The following is a 26019-nucleotide window of genomic DNA, read 5'->3' on the forward strand; positions in this document are numbered from 1 at the left end:
ATTTGCTGAAAGACCTGCCTGACGCAGGTTGTGCTTCAACCCTACCCAGATTATCCACATATCACAAAGCAAGAGCACTCACACAGCCCTGCAGCGGACTCACTGGAACACTGTAAATCCACGTTCTAGTCTAGGACCCCATAGGGTCCTTCCACCCTGGCCATCTTTTAAAATATAACAGAGACCACAATACTAGCAAATTCAATACCCAGAATTAAGTGAAGAATTGACACCACAGTATGAAGCTTTGTATCAGAAGACTTAAAGTCAAAACAAAGACATTTTAAGTGTCTCCTCAGGAGCTACTTAAGAAAACAGACTTCTAACAGCAAATAAGATATAGAAGAAATAAATGAGATAATAGCAAAAAAAAATCTCAAGTATATCCAAGTACAAAATTGCTAAAAATAGTTCAGTAGATGTACTTGATCATGTGGAAACACAAGGAGCAACTAAGGAAGACAGGAAGACTGCTGAAAAGCTAGTGGATTTGTTTGTACCCACTGAAAAAAATCAAGATACCTAGCCAGGAACACTTTTTTTTTAAGTTACCAAAATGAAATGCCTGCAGAAATAGAGGTACTAAAAGAAAAGCTCTGGGGATACATTGATAATTAAGGTGAAAATAAATCACCAAACCTTGATGCAACATATCCAGATTTCTAACGTTTCTTAATATGGAAGGTCCGAATTGCCATTAAAAAAACCCCATGTCAATCTTTAACACCCAAATAGGGTAATTTCCGCAAACTTTTCAGAGTCCTACCCTTTAGCACAGCATTGTTCAGCATGCCTACCTTGGCCACACATAGCGGTGCTACTTAGGAGGTTGCACATCCCCTGCATTCACACTGTGGCTGCATCTGCCTCTCTTTTGATCATTTTAATGAAAGAGTGCCTAAAAAGTAGTGGGGGACATGAGAGGTACCACACTGACATAATCAATTCAGACTGCCAAAAGGCTTCTGTTACAGTCTTCCACAGTAATTTATTTTTAAAAAACTAAAACTAGGCAGTAAGTGCTTTTATATGGAAGAGGCTACTTACTGTTATGGATCAAACCCTGATTAAGAGACTGGACAGGCAGAATAAATGGTCAGTTTTCATCTTGGCAAAGGCCAAGTGACTATTCAATTTATGTAACAGACTGTTTAATATATTTATTAGTAATCTGGAAAAGTCATGAACAGAGAAAGTCTGCTGATGAAGCAAGTTATGAAGCAAGGGCTGGCAACTTTAGCTAGATTACAAAGTTCATCACTTTGAAGCAAAGCTGATGCCATACTTACAATCACCCTTACAACCTTAGCGGTACTTTCCTCTGCGGTGAAAGATATGTGCTCCTGTGTGTATGAATTAGGAAAAGGTACTTACCTGTTTAATTAAGGAATATATCATAATGTATATGAACCTGGCAACTAAAACTCTGCTATTTCCTAACATTCAAAGGCTTGACTTTGAGGCTTATTGAATTTTCTTTCCACATGAGGTTTTGTCATTCCTTTGCCCTCAGTCTTTCTATTCGTAAAATAAAAAAATAAAAACAAATTTCTGTCCTGCACAACTATTCTAAATGAGCAGAACAGAGTTGGAAATTGAAATATTCAGCAATTTTAACACAGGTTGTTACTGCTGAAAAACCATGACAAAGAATTGGCAGGAAAGCTGTGATAGGGTGGTCTCATCTGGCTATAATCTCCCCCATTCTGCCCTTCATTTGTCAGCACAGCTGCTCCAACAGTTTTCTGGTTTTCCCAGTGCCCTGCATGCCGCACCAGTGGTGGCAGGACCTCATGGCAGTCCCAGATTTTGGCAGCTAACACTTCCAAGTAAAAGAAAACAGGCCACTCTGCAGGTTGGACAAATTTAGAGAGAATTCCTCTGCAATACGGAAAAGGCACTTCTGTATCCCATGGAGGTGAGTCTACCATATATCAAAAATCTGATGAATTATGGATGCAAAAGCTTTTCAGAGAAAATATTGTAAACCACTCTGAAGCACAGCATACGGTATCCAGAGTAAATCAGTTGGTACCAGTATCCTTTTGACAATGCAAGGCAAACCACAGATTGATCAGGTGATCCATATTTCATTTCTCATAACAAAAGAACAAGGGGTGATTGAATTATGCCAATTGAGGGAGAATTCAAATCTGATAAATACTTCATCACAAAACACATAATTAGACTGGAGCTCATTGACACTGCCCTGGTATGCAAGAGAAACAGGGACTGAACACAGAGGTGCATAATAAAAATATCTAGAAGACTAACAATTTATCTTTAAAATAAAACATGTAAAGAATGTAAAGAATGTAAAATTCACTTGTCTACATGGATCGAAGATATAATCAGTATGAAAATTCCCACCTTCTTATTGAAGATCTTCCATGGGAAGGCATCATGAAAGAGCATTCTTAACCATATGCATGGCAGACCACTCCAACTGATTTATTTTTCTTCCTGTTTCCCCACACCACTTTAATGATTTATTAAATACCAATATTTTATTAATTAATCATGCACAACCACAGAAATTATTGAATTACAGTCTACAAACCATTTAGGTATGGGTTACTGGGGAACCGTGCAGCTTGCAATCCGGAAGTGAAGCCTGTAACAAACAATGAATCGTTTGCCTGGAATTGGGAAGGATACGCACCCAGGTGCCATCTACCCAGACACAAGTGCCACCAGCAGAACGCATGAACACCCGTCTGCTACGAACAAACCTACCACCCAAAATAAGGGAGGAAAGCTGTCAGAGACTTCATGAACTCTACTGAATGCTTCATTCTTCTTTCTGAAACCTGCACAGATGGTGCAAGATTTAGCTCCTCTGTTCATTATAAAATTAAGTTCCTCAGCGTATTCATTATATGAACTTTTAAATGAAATTTCTTTTACAGAAATTCTTCAGGTAGTAATAAACACAGAATGAAGTATTCTGCATTCTGAAGTATTAAGAAATGCAGCTGAAGTACTTTACTGGGTGTGACAAAAGAAAGGACTATTACCTTTTAATACCAACTACCAACATAGTAATACCGATTATTACTCCTGTAATCCAGAAGACATTTGCAGTAAAGCTGCCCTCTCTTTTCTGGTGTATTACTCTGCACAAAAAACATCAGTATCCTTACCCATAAGGCTCCTTTCTCTACAAGGGAAATCACTGCTCTGCTATCAGGGCACTCTGCCTCACTTCAGAAGTGCCACATCTCCTCCAGCACCCCTTTCTCCATTCCTCTTTCTATCCTTTACTTCTGACTTTAACACTCAGCTGCCCCTTGGTTTTGTTTTGTACAGGCTTTTTAAGATTACTATCTCCCTCCAATACATTCCCCCGCTTCTCCCTTCTTCCTTCTCCAAACTTTAGTACCATTTATCCTGATTCCCAAATTTAGAGAGGGAAAGCATACTTTTCTTGGAAGTGCCAGGAGGGGAGTGGGAATGCACTGGGATAATGGCAGCTTGGACGATGCTAAGAAACAGAGGGCAGCCAGCAAACAGATTAGGAACAACAAAACCTTCTGAGATACCTCTGCTCCACACACAACATTTGCTTCACAGCAACAGCTCCCAGGTTGAAAACTACTGTTCCTGTTTTTCCTGAGCAGCCATGATCTCCACGGCAATATAAACCTGATGCAGCTACTAAAAACACACGGGGCACTAGCCAGGTTCCCTTCCTCTCAGGCACTTGGGGTATGGTCACATCCGAGTTCACAAATACCCCAAGAAGTCCCATGCAGCCAGACCCACTTGCTTGCCTGTGCAAGGGCTGAGGAAGAGGACCAGGAAGCATCATCATCTTAGCGAGCTGCTTCTACAAAATTTTTTGGTCCAAAGAGCTTTTTGCAAGCTCTTCATATGCTATCAGTATTCCTAGTCTCTTCTTTTCCAATGACAGCTTTTTAGACTTTACTTGAAATTACTAACCTATTTTGTCACACTCTCTAAAATGTCAAAGAAGCTGAGGCCTGGGTGATGAGCAACTTGCAAAAATGTATCTTTCCTATAAAATGTGGGAAAAAATAATTGAATTCTTCATAAAAATTGCTGTATTATTATTACAGAAAGAGAGCATCTTTTCATTTATTGTCCTGAATGATGAATTTTTATTATGTAGGGCACAAGTGAAAGAGCAATTATGATTAAATGCTAACTGTATAGGACAAAAAATTAGTTACTTCCAGACCCTGGCTGATAACTACTGATTTAACTGGTATCAGGATGACCTGCTCTGTCACTTCTTTCATCTATTTCTGAGAAGATTTATGTAACATAAATTATTAAGTTATTAATTAACAAATGTACAGTAAAGCAGGGGCTTTTTTTTTTTCCGTTTTGCAATATGCCTCCAAGACATCATTTTTTACTGCAAGCAATTTTGCATGTCCTTTTGGACTATAATTTACCCTTGCCAAAAAAAGCCTGCTAAAAAAAATTAGTGCAACATGGTTCAGTATATTTTGATTTTCCAAGCAGAAGATCCTCATGGCGGTATTATAAGCTACCTGCACAGATAATAAGCCTTTTTAGGTAATATAATTAACTGCAACAAATTACAGGTATTGCAGAAAAAAAAATAAATCATATTGTTCATTATAAACACTGTGAACTTAATTCAGGTCTGATTTAAGGTAAGACAAAGTCTCTAGGAAAAAGCAGTATGTTTTCTTAGACTGATACAGCTGGGAAAAACAAGGACTGGAGCATGCAAGTTAACTTCGAGTATGAAGAAAGACTTTGATGTCTCAAAATTTGGCTATTTTTTAAATGTATATGATAAGCATAAGAAAATAACATAAGCTATTGCCTTTTCCTATATACCCAGTCGTACCTACATCTTCAGACCATCAGAGAAACTATTCAATCAGCATACAGGAATGCAATTTCAGCTATTTCATGGAAATCCTATGCATTTTAACCAGGACTTTAATCACTTTGGAGTAGCAACTGACATCAAATAAAAAATAATCACTTTTACTGGGAAACCAACCCTGAAGACTCACATGCAAATATGGGTGAGAGAAGGAAAGGAGAACAAATAAAACTTTAGCAGGAACATCAAATTGAGTCTATCTGGGAACAGTATCACAGAAGATGAGAAGACACAGAAGAGAGAAAAGGGCAAACTAGTAGGGCACATATTCCCGTAACAGATGATGGGAAACCTACATTTTAACACATCCCTGCTGTCAAGTTTTACACCAGCTAGGAAACCCAACAACAAAGTGTCTCATATGTTCTTTTACAACCTGGTTTCTTAAGAGAAGTGCAATTTAGGATTGGTCAAAGTTATTCTGTTTACTCAGCTACTACAGATCTGTGTTCTGGATCTACCTGTCCCAGCATAAGTAATGCACAGCCCCTGGGGTCGACTCTTTTTGGAGGAATTCAATTTCTTTTGGACGCTAGGCTGTAACCTTAACATTCCTCTGCTACATTTTACATGCACAGACTAGTGACAATAGGATTACTTTGACAGTTCCTACAATTCCACATTTTTTGTCTAACCTATTTAATTTCAAATTCAGTATACTGCTTTAGTTTTTCACATCCAGACTTACACTGGAAGAAGACTTATCCATGATTGACTTAAAACGCACAGAAAAAGAATTAACTCTAGGTTTACTTTATATGCACACACTGACTTTCCTGAACCAGTAAAAGACAGTATCAGACAACAATTAATACAAATGCTGCAAAATCAAGTTTTAATTGTTCCTTCAGACAAATCCTTTATCTGTTTAAAAATTAAATAGGCCGTTCCTTTCTTTGAAGCTACTTTCAACACCACCTTGTTATTATGGCAGAGAAAATTTATTATCAGACAGCAAACATGCACTTCATTCAGGTATAAATCACTCAAACTCTAAGATAGAATGTAATTATTGTATTTGACATTTGAAAACTAAAAGAAAGGAAAAGAGAATTGTTTTCCTTAGGACCAGAATGCAGGAAGAAGGGTTTTTAGACAATCTAGATAATTCTTGTTCATTAAGTTGTTATGAAGACACCCAGGCTAAAGAAGTCTGAGTGAGGAAAAAGGGTGCAACCTCATACTTGAGAGCTTGTGAGAGTTGCAAAATTATTTCTTACCCAACTTTCTCAGGCTTGCACACATGGCACAAACAGATTTTCTGCAATTGCCCCAATATCCCAGACAGTTCTGTAGATCTAAGCTAGTCTGTTTTCACTGCAGTTGAAACAATGGTTATTCTCCTCACTATACATTATCCTTTCTCCATTCATCAGCTTTTAATAAAACCCACCTTCGTCTAACTTTATCAGTGGTCTTTCCTTATATAGGAGACTGGTTGGTATTTACAGAACCTCAGAGTTTGGGGAGGGTGGGGTGTGGTTTTGGTTTTAAGTACAGCAAACTTGAGCAGAGAGCTGCCATAGCTACCAGTAAATAAATAACAGATTATCTAAAACAAGGGTATAGAAAGCTCTCTAGAATTAAGGTTTTCTCCACCCCAATTTTTCCCCCAATTCACCCCTTCTCACTGCTAATATCATTCCATAACTTCTGTATTTCTGTCTTTGCAGGTCCCCTTGGTAATTAAACTTCAGGATGAGGCTTTGTCAAAAAAAAAAAAACCAACCAACCACCAAACCTGCCAACTTCTCTGTTGACAGAGCTGCTGTTTTAGAGCTTCAGAAAGCCATTCAATTTTTTTTAAAAAGTTAATTTTAAGTTAAAAAAAACTATTTGTGATCCTGGAAGTATTACATCAGAGGAATTAACTTTAAATTATCACCACATTCTTGCCCTTTTGTCATATCCATCTCTGTTTTTCTGTCAGAAAAATCTTCTATACACTTTATGTCTTGCAAGAAATTCATATGAATTCAAATTTAGTGAATCAAAGGAATAATTTAGGTTGAGCAATAACAGAGATATATCTTCTGCATTAAACAAGAGTACATAACTAGATTGCACTGTTTAAATATTCACTTGGTAAAAAACTGCAACAGAGAAGCGACTCTGCAAAGTCTACATCTATAGTATCTTTATGTTCTGCATTTCTGGATTGTTTAAAAATCTTTTTGTATGCAACTTTCATTTAAAAAGAATATTCAGTTTCATAACACAGCTTTCAGCAACAAACACAAACATTTGGACCAAATGCTATATAAAATCCTTTGGGAAATGAATGATCCTCAGTCTATAACAGACAGCAACAGAACAGACAATGCTGTATAATTTCAATATTAATTATTTTCTGCACTAGTTAGGGTTCATTCCTCTTCCTCAGGCTTGTCTAGTAAACTTGTCAACAATGTAAGTTTTTAAGTAATTGGTACAGGCTATACCATGCTCTAAATGTATGGGAACAATTTATTTTTACTCAAATTAAAGTGTTTTACAACTGTAAAACACTGGACACTCCTTTTGCCACAGACTGGGTATAGGTGTGCCTTTTGCCAATACAGGCTCTATCAAACCACAAAAATTTGCCAGCCAAATAACACCAAAGAATCTTAATTTTATCTCTGAAAAAGGCAGGATATCATCTTCAGAAGACACTTGGAAAATTCCTCCATAGTGCACGTCTCTGAATATTACAAAGAAACAACTGGCATACAATACACGTAAAAAAAAGTTAAGTTGTGTAATAGCTTCCTCTTATTTTTAATGTAAAAGAAAACTAAGGTAAACAACACAGAAATTATCACTGTTCATGCAGAAACCATTCATTATATCCTATTATAAGGCTGAGTAAAAGAGGAAAAAGACTGGTTTTGATTATCTAGTTTTAGTGACAATTCAAATAACTGAAGCTTAATACTTCTGCTGTTAAAACAAGCTGTATTTATGACCTATCTCAGATGGAAGAAAGCATTTGCATGCCGTACCACTGTCTCTTCTAAAACCAAAACATTATTCTAGTTTATCATGATACCAATTCATCTTTCAAAACACAATTTTCTTAACACATAAGTAACGCGTGAGGATTTTTATTAAAGTGAGTACTGTGCAGAAGACTAAGCACAAACATCTTGCTCAGTGAGACCTGAGAGTCATTTCTGCTTCTCTTCTTGAATGACAGCAGAATGAACAACAGCGAGTCCTGAATCAGAACTGCGTACAGATCATTATCATCACAAATTAAGAAGTCAGAAATGTTATTAATACATTAGCTGAGAAGGGTTAACCGTGCCCATAGTGAATTTTCCCTTCTGGAGGGGAGAGAATAGTTCAGAGCCTTCATTAGGAGATATCCAATTCACTTCTGAGTCCATCTATCCTGCTCTACTCTCCAAATCCAGTGATTTCCTACCATGGAACATCCACTTTCAAGCAGAATTTTGTACTCCTGAGTAAAAAGATTAAAAACTTGAGCATTTGAGATTTGATGCTTTAACATTCACTAAAAGAGTGAAGTGCTTTTATAAACATCTGTGAGAGATGATGGTTTTGATATGCAGACTTGAGAGAGAAAAAAAAAAAATAATCAAGTTCACTATCCCATTTCACTCTCCTCATTACAATCTTCTCTATCCTGTAATTAGAGGTACACACATTATATTTAATTTATAATCTACTGATAAATATTTGCTCACGGTGCAATCTTTTAATACTTTGTGAAAAAAGGCTTTATTTTTAAGTATGAAAATAGCCAAAGATTATAGCTTTGAAAAAAATTGGTTGTTTTAAGGGAGAAAAATGCCATCTGCTGGGTACAGCTGAGGACTGTCCTTTTCTTACTAACACACCATGCTGCCCTGAGCGAGTTTTCACTTCAGACTTCATTTTTCCCATCTTTAAAACTGATACAGATATATGCAATGCTTTGGGGGAGTATGTAATAGGGGCCTCGTTAAAACTGTGTAACATGAAACTTCTTCCTGTCTTATCTCTCAGAGACTGGGAGGTCTGACAATAGATAGGATGACGAGCATTTGAATAAGGATGCTTTTAATCTTTCAAGAACAATTTTAGAGACAATTAGAATTGTCTGTAAACCGCCCAATATTTCACATGCTTTTGTATATCCACATATATAAATTTTGCAGGTAGGTAATTAAAAAATTATTCAGCTTATACAAATAAAGCAGAGCAGCATGCTGGTATTTGTTTCTCTATTAGTCATATACAACTTTTCTACCATTCATAAGCCAGTGATGGAACACTGGTTGGTAAAGGACACATGCAGAACCAGTTAGTTATCTAGCTTAAAACCATGAAACCAAGGCACTGAAAATCATACTGCTGCAGCAAGAAAAATAACAAAAAGGAGAATCATAGAATCATTTAGGTTGGAAAAGACCTTTAAGATCATCGAGTCCAACCGTAAACCTAACACTACCAAGACCACCACTATACCATGTCCCTAAGCACCACATCTACACTCCTTTTAAATACTTCCAGGGATGGTGACTCAACCACTTCCCTGGGCAGCCTGTTCCAATGCTTGACAACCCTTTCAGTGAAGTAAAATTTCCTAATTTCCAGTCTAACCCTCCCCTGGTGCAACTTGAGGCCATTTCCTCTTGTCCTATCACTTGTTACCTGGGAGAAGAGACCGACCCCCACCTCACTACAGCCTCCTTTCAGGTAGTTGTAGAGAGCAATGAGGTCTCCCCTCAGCCTCCGCTTCTCCAGGCTAAACAACCCCAGTTCCCTCAGCCGCTCCTCATCAGACTTGTGCTCCAGACCCTTCACCAGCTTTGTTGCCCTTCTCTGGACACGCTCCAGCACCTCAATGTCTCTCTTGTAGTGAGGGGCCCAAAACTGAACACAGTAGTCGAGGTGTGGCCTCACCAGTGCTGAGTACAGGGGCACGATCACTTCCCCAGTCCTGCTGGCCACACTATTTTTGATACAAGCCAGGATGCTGTTGGCCTTCTTGGCCACCTGGGCACACTGCTGGCTCATATTCAGCTGGCTGTTGACCAACACCCCCAGGTCCTTTTCCGCTGGGCAGCTTTCCAGCCACTCTTCCCCAGGACTGTAGCGTTGCATGGGGTTGTTGTGACCCAAGTGCAGGACCTTGCACTTAGCCTTGTTGAATCTCAGAAGTCGAGAATGTCCAGTTAAGAAATATATGGAAAGAGCTGAGAACTGCAAATAGCAAAGTCAGATTTAATAAAATGGATAATCTTTAAAATTAAGAAGTATGACAAAAGGAGGATAGGGTTACCACATGTAAACACAAGGAAGAAAAGAGAAGAGTTTTGTTTTGATTCATAACAGCCAAGGAAATTCTTTTACATTTTTGTTTGTGTTTTTAATTTTACAACATAAAGCAGCAGCTGTCATCTGTGTGTGTATACACACACACATATGCATATAGGTATATATAAATAAAAAAATCTGATTCATTTCATGTGAAGTTGAAGCAGCTTACAGCCTTGGAAAACTGGGTTTCAAAGTTAAAATAAAGGCTTATTTTTCAATATACAATGATGCTAAAAATGAAGTAGGCCCTGTGCATGAACATATCTTCCATGAGTCTAAGATAAAAGCCTTGAAGTTTATTTCAGAATAGACTTCCGTACAAAGCCACGTTTGTACTTCACGCTCACTGTCATAAGACTGCTTCATAAAAAGCAAGCAAGCATAAGTGTATGAAAATAAGGAATTTTGGCATTTTTAAGATCCTCTACTAGGATGACATGCTTACATCTGTTGTCAGGTGGAACCAAATCTCTACTGAAAACTATTAAAGGCTTTTTACAAAGCACTAGGTATTCCCTGTCAAAGTGCAGTACGTGCACAAGCTCCATACCTAGCAGTTATGTTCTTTTCGCTGTTGCTTAGGTAAATAACAACACGGATTCTTCATTACCATTGACTCGTCAGGCCTTGATTATGCAAATTGGTCTCCCATAGACAGATACATGCACCTATAGCCTCACTGATTTTAATGTGTTTCTACAATAGGATAAGCATCTTTTCCCAGAAAAAAAACCTACAAGCTGGGTGTTAGCCAAAAAGATGGCAAGTGTGAATTACCAAGCCTATGGTAGATCCTAAGTCATTAAAGTAACAGATATTAAAAATCCAATTTATTTCCTCAGAATGCAAATGTCCTTTAAAATGCTAATTTAAAAAAACCCCATCATATACTTTATTTATTTTTTTAATCAATCATCACAACTTGAATCCCTACAAAACCAGAGATACTGGATAATTATTCTAAAAAAATAATTATGTAGGTTTACTTTCTAATGTCTCTGAGGTTGTAAGATAAGCGCATGTACCAAGAGTTTTACTTGGCTATTGAACAGGGAGGGTGAGACCGCTGATAATCTCCCAGTGTTTCAGAAGCCCACAGTTGCATGCATACCATATTGATAACAGAGTCATGGCAGAAATGCAAACAACCTGCATCAGGGTCATTTATTTTGTTGACATGTTTTGCTGATTCCAAAGTACTTGTGAATTCAGGAAGACACAAAAAGCTGGGCTTCTAATTCCTAAACCAATTTAAAAAAATTCTGATGGTATCAAAGCAAACTGAATGGCACTCTTGGAGTTATGACTGTCATGAATTATTTCAATCTTTAATATATTCATTATTTAGTACTTATATCTGTTCTTTTGTGATAATACCAAACTTGCAAATCAGAAAATTAAATAATAAAATGTTCAGAATAAGACTGGTGAAAAGTACAAAACAGTTACAACATCTGTCTGTCCAGTCTGTTTGTTCTCCTCTACCCCTCTTAGTTTGCTTTATTCTTCTTTGAAATATACCACAGTATGCAAGGAAGTCATCTGAGCTGAGTTTTTTTTCCTTAAATACATGTTTCTTTAATTCCAAACACCATGGAAAAATACCTAGCATTCAGATCTCTAATAATTCTATACTAATGCTCTTTTCCAAACACGGTTTTAAATGTACCAATCTGTAAACTCAAGAAAACAGACAATAAAAATCTCACTAAACAACAAACTAAAAACACCTCAAACAACTGAATATTAATTCATACCGTAGGCAATTAATGCAGGAAAAAATATTCTGAATTAAGGTATCATTTATGGCATACTCACAAAATCTAGCAAATACTCCTTGTCTGAAGGAGACCAAATAGTTACTACATGCAAAAATGAATTTCAAAGAAGGTCATATCAATTTATAAAATCCATTAAAAACACCTTGAACAGGATGTTCAAGAATACTGCCTAAGAACTCCTATAATTTAAAAAGTTAATGTATATTGGTGCAAAAGAAAAATATATTCACAACTGAATTTCAGTAGGTCTGAGAGCAGCATATCTATTGTTCAAGCTATAGCAAAAGGAAGATGAACATTTTCCCTATTTAAATTAGACAGTTTTTAAATTATGCATCTGGCAAACTTTTACATCATATAACAAAGAACAATGGCAAATTCCTCTTTATTGTTATTTTGTCTCTAAAAGGACAGTCCCACAGTTTGTAAATTAAATGCAGGTACAGTAAGTATTCTGAAAAATCTCTATGTACAGTAAAGAAAGCATGAAGAAAGAAAAGCAAAAATGTTTTAAAATATTTAGTAATTAAATATCTAACAGTTCCATATTATTTGCAAAATATTTAACATCTGATCTGCAGGTAATCACAGAATAACTCTGATTGGAAAGGACCTTTACTTGTCATCTGCCTCATGCTCAAGACAGGGTCAACTTCCAGGTTGTATCAGGTTATATCACAGCCATATCCAGTCAACTTCTGAGTATCTCCAAAGATGGATACTCTACAGCTTGCCAGCCTACTACAGTGTTTGACCTTTCTGACACACTTTCTCCTCCCATCCTTCTACAGTGTGTCCCCTTTGTTTTCATTCTTTCAACACGCATCTCTGAGCGGCCTGGCTCCATCTTCTCTATAACTTGCCGTTAGGGAGTGGTAAGCAGCAATAAAGTATTACATAGCTTTCTCTTCCTCGGCCTGAACAAACCCAGTTCTCTCAGCCTCTCTTTGTGTATCATGGTCTCCAATCCCCTCCCTGTCTTGGTGGTCCTCCACTGGACTTGCTCCAGTGCATCAATGTCTTTCTCATACTGGGGAGCCCAAAACTAGACACAGCACTCCAGACACAGTCTCCCAAATGCTGAACAGAGGTGAAGAATAATCCCCTCCACCTGCAGCCCAGTTATCAGCTGGCTGTCTTTGCCGCAAGGGCTAACTGCTGCCCCAGTTCCAAAGCTTTGCCTTCCGGTACCCTGAGGTCCAGTTTGCTTAACTAGTCCCTAACCTGAACTTCCTCATCTGTTGGTAGTAATTAATTTCCCTGCACACTACCACGAGGTTCAGAGACCTCAGAGACCTGAGAGTAGACCTTGCCAGTCAAGACCAAAGCAAAGGCGGCACCATGTACCTCAGCCCTCCTTGTACCTTTTCTCACTACATCTCCTGCTGCATCAGTAGCACACCATTTTCTTTAGTCTTCCTTTAGTTATCAAGGTATCTATAGAAGTCCTTCACTTATCTTCAACTCCAGCTGAGTTTTGGCTCTCCTCAGTGCTTCCCTCTACACCCAAACACTCTTTTTATGTTCTGCACAGAGGCCTGTTCCTGTTTACTTTTCCATACACTTCATTTTTTGGGTGAGTTGACTCAGGAATTCCCCATTCAAGCAAGCCAGCTGTCTGCCGTACCTCCGTACCTGCTTGTCTTCTTGCACACTGGAAAAGTATGTCCTTGTGCATTTTGAGGAGGCTGTCCTTGAAGAGCAACCAGCTCTCCTGGGCCTCTCTGCGCTTTAGGGGACCTCCCATAGGATACTACCTACCTGTTCCTTGAAAAAGCCAAAGCCAGCTTCCCTTGAAGCCCAAGATCATTTCTTCACTGCCTGCTTCTCTCACTCCTCTCTCAGATTCTACCACCTTACAGTTGTTTAGCTGGGGATGGCATCAGCCCTCAATTTCCATATTCACAAGAAGCAAGAAATCTAAGCTACATGGCCAAAATATCTATCCAAATGTAAAATAGAGGACAGAGAAGTGCATGGGAGATAAGAAAATTTTAGAGGCATATCGTATTTGGGAGCTTTTCTTGATCTTGCTTACAGATAGAAATGGATCTTTAACAGAGTGGATAATCGTTATGATAGCTGACGAGCAACTGGAAAGACTGCTTTAAGGCGGCAGCTAGTTCAAGAAAAAGGAACAGGGTCTATAAAACGTACAAGGCTACATTTACATTCCATTTTGCAAGCATATAGATAACTTTAGGATGACATGAGGCAAAGCTTTTAAAAATCTGGAGAAATGAGTAGCTAAAGTAGAATAATTATCTGACAGATGGAGATTGCCCAAGGCTGCCACTTGAACATATAAAAAGATGAGGCTGAGTTCATTTTTGAAATCCAACATTAGAAATTCCAAGAGCATCCTGAGTATTAGTTGTGGAAGGTACAACATTATGTTCAGTGTACCAGAGTATAAATAGAAGTTAGATTCAAAGCCTTACTTTGAAAATAGTTTTTAAAAACTGAAGTGTTACGAATAGATTTTAAATATCCTCACATAAGCATTATCACATAAATACTTACAGCATAGTACCTAGGTAAAATGTATATCTGCTAGTTTCCATTGCAATGCCAATGGTGGCAGTTGTGCATGCCAATTTCTACCATGGTAATATTTGTGCTTTCCCTTCCCATGCCACCACGCTGTTCTTCCTACACATAACATCCTCTCTCGATCAGTTTGCACAACGCTGCTGCTACAGTTCTTCAGAACTAGTAAGACCTACTGTGGTAACAGCTGAATGCCTGAAGGTAATACCTAAACAAATTACTCCTTTACTTTCATTTGCAGCTCTTACATTCCATGAAAAGTAAGCAACTTCGAAGCACACGCTTCCTTTAACAAGAGTACAGCCCTAAATGCAGTTAATATATTCAAACCTGCACTCCTCCTGCTGTCATCCCAACACTGTGCATCTTCGCATCTATTTGCAACATCTTGTCCTTATTTGTGCCATAATTGCTGTGCGACATCATCTGCATTCTGCCTCATAACTCCACCGCACTCAACAGCAATGCAGCCCCAATATTGACTGTGATCTTTGGAGGCTAGAGGAATATGGGATTATTATATTTATCACCAGGGTACTATTTGTAAAGGTCCCTTTCTGTGATGGATGACACACGTAAAAACAAGTTTGTGCTCTTTGATAAGGGGCATTCTGCCAACAGGTGAGAAGAGCTCACAGCCCAAACTGACAATTTATGAATCACATAAAAGGGGGAACGGAAAGAGAGGAGGGAGCAACAAAACACAGGCCAAACAAACTATCACGTCAGTTCTGCAGATCTTAGCTGATTCAATTAACTTTCATGATTTTTCAGCCAGTTACCAATTTTTTTTTCAAAGCAGAAGAGTGAGGAAGACTAGCTTATAAAATGGATAAGCCACCCTGTGACAGACAACATAGCTATATGACAGCAAATCAAGAACATCATGGTTATTTTGAACCATTTGCAGCTTCTTCCCTCCTAGCCCCCAGCAGCTCTTTCTAATTTATGGAAGAAAAAGTACAACATCACATCTAACAAAAGGAAAATATTAACTTGCCTGTAGTCATGAATTCTATATCTGGTTGTTGATTTGTAATTACCAATGCATCCGAGATTTTAAGCCCCTGCTGTCAAGATTTTAAGCCCCTGCTGTCCCCGAATGTATTGTACTTTATCTCCCATTATTTATTACTTGACAATGTCCAAGCTAAACAGAGCTTTGCCTAAACACTGTTTGTTTGGTTTTTTCCCCCATGTCATCTACTTAATCATGGATATAATAAAAAACCACTATAGACTTGCTACTAACAAAGAGTTCATGTCTACTTCAGATTACTAACTTTTTTTTAAAGAAACAAGCCTTTATTACTATTTATCTCTTAGAAGATGAGTGAAATTCTTGATTCTTTCCAATACTTCAAGGTTCTATATAAAATTTATATTATTCTGTGATTTGAAAAGGTATTAAATTGACCCAGTAAGATATTCATTCAAATCCAATAAAACCAAAGCCTTGCCTGTAATTTGATTTTAGAATGTCTGATTCAGATAAAATGAAGGGACTTGCACAGGCTAATTAAAAAACTGTAAAAGGAAGCATGGACATTTAAGAAATTCTGGTTTTGGAAGCTACCGCAGATCTGGCACTATGCAGACATTTTCAGTTGATATTTGTGATATTTAAATAAGGCTCAGAGTTGGTTTGGGGTTTGTGGTTTTTTTTTTTTTTTTAAGAAATATTCTTAGAGTCAGACATTTTGGGAACAAGCACCTCTACTGTTTAAAAAGAGCCTTCTCTGTAATATAACTGAGATATTTCACACAGCAATTAAATATCTTCCACATTCTCTTCTGACAAGGTCGTTTAACTTGTAGGTCATTTGGAAATGCAGTTGATGTGCTCAGGTCCCTGTTATTTTATTCTCTCTGAGTATCATAATAATTTAGGAAAAATACAAGGTACTGTTATATGATCAAAGGGGTCCACTTTGCATTGCGGATATGAGACCATTATCTTAGTAAACCTGAAATGATAGAGAAGTGCTGGGAAGGGAGTCTACCTTTTTAAAGCACACGTAACGTGAGGGCTTTTCAGTTCAACTGCTGTGTTTCACCAGAGATAAACAATGAAGTACTCTCTCGCTTAGCTGATTTAATAAGTTGTTGGTTTGGTTTATTGTTTGTTTGTTTTTATTTTTTTAAATAAAAGTAACTGTATTGATGTGATGAGAAGAGATTGAGAGAGAGCATAAGCTGGCATTCTTGGTAACACAACATAAGAGTTAATCTAACCATCATCCTGATGCTTGGACAGACTGGACTATGACAGTACACAGGACAATTACCATGGCTCAGCTGATAAACTGTAACTCACTAAGATGCAATAATGCAATTTATTTCAAATATGCGCACTGAACAGGAGTGTCAGGATTAGGTCACTGAGGTTAGAGAAACCCTGCCTTTCTTTGGGATGCAATAGTATCTTTTTTCTTTATGTTTATTCTTTGTTATGCAGTCTTCATCTTTATAGGGAAGCTTATTCTAAAAGTACTTCATAGATCATAAGCCCAGTCCTTCTTTTTAATTCAATGGCAAAACTCCTTCCGATATGAATAGTGAAAGAACTGAGCCCTAGATAAAAACAATTGGTTATTCATCTGTAACTGAACTACATCTGGGGTGAAACGCAGCAGCTATTTTACAGTTAACATTACTAGTGCAGACTGATCTATGGATGGAAAAGCACAACTGAAAACACAGGGGAATTTTAGGTAGATGGGAGATAATCATACTGACTAAAATCTGGCAAACTCCCTAGAGGTAACTCCTTTATTTATATGAAAAATGCACAATATTGTTTACAATTGTTCAGGATCTCAATTACATATGCTATCCAAAAGACGTGTCCAACAGCTGACAGCGCTCTAATCTCATGCTACTGAATAAATAATGCTCCTATATGCTTTTTTCACTATTTAAGTGAACAGGGAACTATAATTACAAGGGCTGTATGGCTGGACTTTTGCGATACAGGTTCAGCCTGTATCACTACTGGCTAGGCTGTAAACTGTGATAAGATCACACCCACTTGTAGCACAGGTTTAGCTATGTCTGTATTTCAAGATTTAAAGATGAGCCTGTAAATCAGAACAGAGGACTTGGAAATTACAGACAATCCCCATTCTCATTGTTTCAAGCTGTCAAGTATTTGAGATCAATACTTTGACTTTGGCTCCTCATTTGTCAGTAAGAGATCAATACAAAGGCATACCTTCTATTTCCATAAATATTATTGCTTAACTGTACCAAAACACCACACAAATTCTATAACAGTACTTTAACCACATCTGTATTACTCTGCTGTCAAATGCATGCCAGATTTCTCTTCAGATTACTGAAGAAGAAAACTTTTTCTACCTAAAAGGTTGAAACCAATATCAATGCTTGCTTCTAATCTCAGTGGGGTGGGGGGAGGCAGGAAGCCTAATGTTGTCATGTTAGAATTGCCAGTAGCAAGACATTCAGTTCATCAAAACAGAATTTTTAGTTATATCACAGATCAACCATTTTATTATGGTAGTGCTCAGAACTCAGGAACTGCCTTTTTACAGTCTAAAATTAAAGATGCTTCTTTTAAAACTCCTGTCAACAACTTCAAAATCAGTATAATTCTGATGTTTCCTCAAATGAGTTCAGATTTTACCAAGCGATAAATTGGATACTCAAATTAACAAGTGAAGCAGTTAAACCTGGAGTATTTCGTTCATTGTTTGTGTTTAACTGGGCAGAAGCTACTGTTTCATAGGTCATTACTTAACATAAATACCTCCTCTCTTCCAAAAATAGCAAATTATTATTTTCCACCCAGTACTTCATTAACTTTTCTTTTTGTTGGATGAATGCACTTATGTTACTAATAGCAGTCAACTGTTATGTGAGATTAAGTAAAACATATCTGGAAGAATTGTACTTTATTTATCAAATGTCAAATTTCTAGGATTATGTTTTTCTTATGCATTTGAGAGGAACATAAACATTAACATATTTAAGTATTACAGTACTTACAGACTAATTCACATAACGATTTCCACAATATGAGCAATGCACTTCTTTTCACATAGGTGAAACATGATAGAACTTTTCTAAATGTTAGAAAGTGTCTCCAATTCCACAATGGATCAGCCATTCCTCAATAACTTGCTACTAACTGCCCAACTTTTTAGAAGTAGTTTTTTGCTGGCTCATATTTTATAACCTTTTCATGTTCTGATCAAATAATCTATGCTGTAATATATTAAACGTAACACAATAGCACTGACAGTTTTCTATTTAAAATCAGTGATAACTAATCAAGCGAGTGCTCCTTTTTAATGTGAAATGAAAAATCTATTGTGTTTTGCTTCTGAATCACAAGCTACTACTGTATATTTATAAACTCCAGAAGTCATAGAATACCATAATAAAAATAACCTTCCTATCAAATAATGGGTAATTTTTAATTATTTTTTTTTTTTACAAAAATCTTTCATATGACACTGTTCTGTGACTTAAAATAAAAGCCAAACAAACATGAAATGTTTATAATGAGCTGATTCTCTGAAGTCAAACTTAAAATATTCCTGTATGTTCTCTGAAATAGCTATGTTGTTACTGAGGACTTCATATTGCATTTTCAAACACAAAAATCTCAATAGATAATTCTGACCTCATGAAATGCTCAGAAGTTAGCAGTTGAGTACATTTTGCAGAATAAACCCCATATCCTTAAGATACTCTCTATTCACCAAATATATTCATTAACATGACATGCAAATGTCTAAAAGTTAGATGGGCCATTATTAGCACTCTGGAATACATAAGCAATATTAATTGTTTAACTGTATTGAGTTGCCTGTGGCACCAGGAAAAAGAAAAGCTGAATGTCAGTATTTCAAACTGTCAGTTGAAATGAGTTCCAGATGTTAAAACATTAAGCAACCTAAAAATCAATTAACTTCATTTTAAACAAAACCTTTTCCAAAGCAAGCTTTAATCTAGTGACTCAATCTTCCCCTTCCCCTCCCTGCCACAACTGAACATGGAAATTGTCCCTATTTAATATGTGCAGTGACTGAACTAGGCAAGTAGTATGTAGAACTCATGTAATGTCAAGATTTACATGTCTTCTGCCATTAGAACTCACTGTTTCTGATTAAGATTTTAATGGTTTTAAAGACAATATTGAAGAATACCTATCGACTAAAAATGTCAAGTTTTTTTTTCTCTAAGAAAACAAGTGCCGTTTGCCATTGTGCAGAATTCTAAAATGGAAGAAAGCTTACGTTGTTATTATTTTGCATAAAACCAATGGAAAATAGCTATTTTTTATAAGAACTTAAGGTTATACAGCCTGCCTACTTTCTAAAAACATAAGGGGTAGTGCCAAATCCAAACTGGACTTTTTTTAGAAATTTTATGAAACTTAATTTAAGAATGAGTAAATTTACATTATAAACATCTGCCATTGTTTTCTGTACAACACTGATTACAACAGTTGCCTACATTTTCAATGAACAAAGTCTACAGAATAAAGAAAGACTTCGCCCCAGGAAGTGTCAAGAAATATCAGAGGAGAGATTAACTGCTAAGGGATATTCACATGAGTGTTACACATTTAAAAAGGGAAGGTATTACATACCCCTCTCCACCAATTCTTGTTATCTTTAGACGAAAATCAACAGAGTTCAGGCTGGGTGGCTTCCATTTCAAAATATCATCACATCGACCAGGCTTGTATTTCTGAAGCAAATTAAAAAGCAGTTTAATTATGCTTATTGGTTTTCACTGGTTTTAAAAGCATTCAGACTACATTCAGCATTTCAGACCATATTAGCCATCGCTAACGAATTACAATACTTAGTGACTGAAACAATGAATTCCATTACCACGGAGGTAGTTGTGCTTCACTATTTTATTTGCTGCTCCCTTTTAAAACTGCTTAGCACTGTAGCCAAGCCATTACATATAATAAAAAGCTGAGAATGGAAATAAAAATTAGCATATTTCATTATCTCTCTCTGGCTAATGGAAATTTTCAAGAAAGAAAATAAGACAGCACAGAAACAAATGAAAACATTGATAGGACATACATAAAAGATAAATTTAAAATAATCTCAACATTTTTGAACAATTTTATGAACAATATTTTTGTTATCCATGCTATTGGCTGACACAACATGAAAAAGCCAGCAGTCACCATACTGCCAACAATCAGAAAGGCCCATCAGAAACATGTTCTTTCAAACCAAAGGAATTTAACTTATGGAAAGATTAAAGAACATCATGACATACAGGAACACATATAAGAGAACATCTGTTGCTTAAGAGAAAGGGTACACACTTGAACCAAAAGTTGCAAGGAGCAATCTTCTCTTAAATTAGAGCTTTGGTTTCTCACGGTCTCTTCTATCATCCGCTTCGGTTTACTAAGCTGCCATTTTGTTCATCCTCAGCTAATAGCAAGAGCTAACCTGCTAACCCTTTCCTTACTAGAGTATCTTTCATGGCAATAAAGAAAATTAGAATTAACACAAATAGGGCAAAAGTGAAAGAATAATTTGGAGATGCACAGAATGAGAATTTTTAGTTGTTAGATACTTACTAATCCACAATGAGAAAATTTATGCAATTTTACCTAAAAAAACCGCAACAATGTCCAGTGTCTTTTGGTAACAAAGCAATCACTAGCATCACATTGCACCCATGCTGTGTTAAACATTTGCAAAATGCAAAATCTACTGATGATAAACCTAACAGTTCTAGATCTAAAGTGACAAAAGCAAATTAAGAATCTTCTGTTTTCTGATGTAAGAATGGAAAGTTATTCTTTCCAAAACAAATGCAGTGTATGTTGCCTATAATTTCTTGATGAAAAGATGGTATGTGACTTTTGCTAGATGGTAAGCAAAGGCAAGCTTCACATAACTGAAACCCAAACCAGCTCTAGACATTTTTAGCCATAGTTCTGCTACATGTGACAAAAAAAAAAAACTACTAAAAGCTTCTTCTGGAATTGAAACGTCGCTGGCGAGAGTGCATTATCTCTTCTTTTTTTATCATGGCCCTTAGATCGTTTGAGAGCAATGGCTTCAGGCGTTCTGTTCTGGTTCCTGTTCAGGGCATTATAAATCCGTCTCAAACATCAGTATTAGAGTCACCTGCCCAACTTACTATTCTAATCACGCACGGCTCTGCACTGAATTTCTCCACAATCTTCTCCTCAACATCTGAATAAAATTTAAATCATTTATCCTTGTCCTTAGGACAACATACAGGAGCTGCTTCTGACACCTCTTATCTATGCCTGCTCCCCTTCCACATCTTTTATTTTATTCCTTCCCAGCTATGTTCTAGTTGAAAATTCTCCCTTGGAAAGCAACTTTCTTCAATGGTCACTCACATGTGGAACTCTTGCCAAATCAAATCAAACATCCTCGTTTCACTCGAATCAGAAAACTAGTAAGATACAGTGTGGTAGTAAAGTTATGAAAGTATGTTTCTTTCTTTCTTCTCTTCCCACCTTATTTTTCCTTCATATGATTTCTGTGCTGTAACATCAGCAGATATTTAAAGAAAATTGGTTGCCTGTACACCTTTCCAAAACACGATTTAGAAAGGTATTGTTTAAGCAATTTACGAAAACCAGAAAATCTTTCAGCGGTAAAGAAATATTCCTTTAGTTGCCACCATCCTGCTATTCCCTCCCTCATTTCTCTGGCTCTTTTCCATTCCCCAGAAATATCTTAAAATTCCAATGATCTCATCTTTAAATTTTTATAGTAATCAAATTTATCTTGCTCCTTAGTTCTTTCCTCTACTTTCCCAAAGCAAAAATCTGCTATCATGCAGTATGGTGTTAAAAACATTTAAGGACTCATGCCATACATACTAACTGATACTAAATAGATAAAACAGAATATACAAAATATGATGCTCAGTAAAGCATTTAAGCTTTTCAGATCATCATTATATATATAATTTTATATGCAGATTATGTATTTAAATATATTTTGAAGTACTTACATTCAATTTTATAGAAAGTATTTATTAGTTTAGTATATATTCAACTGGTTGTGTGCATTGAATGTGAGAATTATGATAAAGGTAGATGGCACTGAAATTTCTTTTTCAGTTAACTTTTCCTGCCATTTTCTTGTACTTACACCTGATACAGAAAAAATATGGAATTAAATTCTATATAACTGTTATTAATAAAGTATGTCCCAGGAATAATAGGACAAAATACAGTGTTCGCAAAGACTTTATTTGTGGCACGCTCTCTCATCTGCAGTTTCTAATTTGGCCAAAGACAATTACCGCTACTAGGTATTTACTACTTAGTTCAAAGAAGAACTATTGCGAACACTTCTGTTTGTGACAAATTTCTCCACAGACAGTGAAAATTTAATTTATTAAACAACTGCTACAGTAGATATGAAGGAACATCGGCTAGAACTGAGTAGCTGAAGATGTTAGAACAGGTGTGGATTTTGCTGTATGGAACAGAAGATTCATCTTAATGGTTGCTCTTTGGTCTTTTAGCACGATTGAGGTCTTCAACCATTCCATAAAAGTGACATTTGTCAATCATACATAAACCCTAAAATCTTAGCCTCTGTGTGGCATGGCTTCTAATTTATTGACTTGCAATAATCTTCTAAGCAAGATTACTGGAGTGTTTACAATGATGGATTTATTAATATATACTCAAGTAATCAATTTATTTTTAAGCAGTAGATCATATTTTTGAGACCTTATGAGCTATTAAGACCAGATCCAGTCTAACTGACTTTAGAAAACAATCTCAGCTGGTTTAATATATGGCTCCAAACCATCCTTTTACATATAATTCCTTTAAAGAGAAGATAAAGAGAGGCTAATAGTGTTCAAGACAAAGGAAATTTTCTCTTTTGTACAGAAATACCAGTCTCAATCAAAAACCACCCATATTTTGTGTCCAAAAGGTAAATTTGGACTGTTCCTGCATTCACGAGTACTAAATATTTCCTCCCAACCATAAAGAGGAGCCTTACTTTCTGGAGCAACAGATAACAGCATTGAAACATACCCCATCTTGAAAACTAAAGACCAAGATTTCTTCTGAGCAATGTGAGAAAATTCAAAGGCCTTTAAGGGAGGACCAAAGGCTTCTTTCAGGATTGCAGACTCTGTCCTATTTCTATTTACTTCTGCCTGGAACGTAAACCCTGAAAGCGCTAGACGCTCCTTTAGAAAATGAATTCTTATTGACATGAAAGATATGAACCAACCTCTCTGAGTCACGGCACTGAAATCCTGAGGAAGAGCTGCATCCGATCTATATAACAACCCAAGAATGGCCTCGCTAGAGCTCTAGCATCCTGACGCTGACAACAGCCAACAGCATGTGCTCAGAGAAGGTTAAAAACAGGGCAATCATATATGATATTTTCTACTACTACTCTCTGAGAGACTATCCATTTTCAAGCTTGGAGAATTCCTGACGCGGATGTGATTCAAATGTGATTCCTACATATTTAGTGATTTTCAGTTTCCCCTGCATGAGCTTGTCTAGCTCCCCAGTAACACCATGCAAACCTCTACCAGCTGTAAAAGCCCGCAGCACGGTGTTTCACACACAGCCTGACTACACTGCAAGAAAAACCACCACCTTTTGTTTATTTTGAACCAGCTTTTGTTGGTTTCAAAGACTTGCACTCCCTAGGGCTCATTTTAAGAGAGATGCTGAACAATCAAACCCCATTGCTTCTATGCTACTTAGTTTCACATGCTTCTATATGCATGGAAATACACTCAACTCAGAGGCTATCATTTTACGTGTGCAGTTACAAATTTTTTCTGCACGTACATTATTCTACATTTATCTACACAGAAGTTTATGTGCTGTTTTATCACTCAGCCACCCAATCTTGTAAGGGCTTACTATAATTCTCCACATTTAGCACCAGCCCTTGCTGATCCAGCAAGAAAACACCACTTTACGGTTCATCCCGTTTCTCCAGCTTTCTTATGCACAGTAGAGGTGACTCCCCTCCCTGGTGAGGACTGAACAGTACCCCATCCCTTGACTCCTACTTTTTAACCAATTATTTATCTGTGCAAGATAGTCTTTACATCTGCTTTAGTTTCTTCAAGAGTTTGTTAAAAACTTTGACAGAAGCTTTCTGGAAGTCTTAACAGGAAATACCATACAATCCTACTCAAATGATTTTTGATCTCTTGGTTGCAGAGGCATAACCTTCCTTTCAAAAAGGCATGTAATTTTCCCCAACTATATCATGTTTACCCAGGTATGAACTACTGTATTCCTTATTATAGTTTCTACTCCTCTGTCCAGTACAGACATCAAGCTTACAGGCCTTACTTCTTCTCTGATCTTCCATGACACCTACCCCTACCCTCACTTTTTTTAATTGGCATTGTATTTTCTACCCTCACATGTTTAGGCACCAATGTATATATTCCACGTAGGATCTACTACAGGATTTTTTCAGACTCTTTTTCCAAGACTGACAAGTTACACCCTCCTAAAAGTCAGTAAGAAACCAACTTCACAACAGACAGGAACAACTATTCCAAGATCAGTAATGAAAAGCAATGTTTTGACAGGATATATCTGCATACCTGCAATTGCACTGCTGGATCCACAATTTTGACTCAAGTTTAATTATAAAATTAATTGGCTGGCTTACTTGAAGGGGAGTGGGGGAGGATTTGTTCTTTAAGATGGAGTTATCTTTCTTGTCTTTACCTCTAGAACCAGCTCAGTGTGAAACAAGCCTCAGCTAAACTGTTTGACGTATTAATAAAAAAACCTGAGGAAAAGTTATCTCTACCACACTTCAAGTTAGCCAAAGAGATCTTGCCTAGAAAGCAATGGCAATAAAAAACCACTTTTGACTATTATACTTAGTTTTGACCATTGTCAAATAACACTGTTCTCACTTCACAACAGATTTGTTAACACTGAGCACCTGGTAAAGGTAAAAGGTAATTTACCTGTACCTTTCTGAAACAGTTACAAAGGCTTAGATAAGCAATAAGACTTCAAAGCTCATATCAAGAACAAGTTATACAGCCCCAAGACTACTTCTGTTACCACAAAAGACAGAAATTCACAGAAATTTAGCTTAAAATGAGAATTCAACCAAAGGCCACATTAATAATCCCTGAGAAGGAGATTCATTTTTGTAACGAGTGAGTTCATACACACGATGCAGCAGTAGTAAGTTCTTGAGTTTGAATGCTAAGTGCTAAAACAATTTCTTTAAACATGAGCTGGAGCCAAACAAGAATTCTGCTTGTCAAGTATGGGAAAACTTCACCTTAGATGAATCATTGCATACTGCAGACCTGTTCTGCCTGAAGTTATTCTATATTCTAATTCCAAAACAAAATGTGAAGCAATCTGTCTGAGATCAAACTACTCCCTAGCATTTTAAATATAGCATTCATAGCAATGATATCCTCACCACCACCCCCCGACAAATATGCATGTACATGACTACT

General features: G+C 36.8%; 1 protein-coding gene across 3 annotated transcripts in view; it reads right to left on the reverse strand.

Moving 5' to 3' along the window:
* Positions 1 to 26019, reverse strand: part of RNGTT (RNA guanylyltransferase and 5'-phosphatase) — a 192475-nt gene that overhangs the window by 44172 nt on the left and 122284 nt on the right. For all 3 annotated transcript variants that reach the window (XR_012041408.1, XM_072855446.1, XM_072855448.1), the window contains one exon: positions 20150 to 20250. Coding sequence is in view for 2 of the 3 variants with exons in the window: in XM_072855446.1 (XP_072711547.1) it covers positions 20150 to 20250 (101 nt within the window). In the remaining variant the exon portion in view is untranslated. The remainder of the gene's footprint in view (positions 1 to 20149; positions 20251 to 26019) is intronic.

The sequence above is a fragment of the Ciconia boyciana genome, chromosome 3, assembly GCF_034638445.1.
Source record: "Ciconia boyciana chromosome 3, ASM3463844v1, whole genome shotgun sequence".
NCBI lineage: Eukaryota > Metazoa > Chordata > Aves > Ciconiiformes > Ciconiidae > Ciconia > Ciconia boyciana.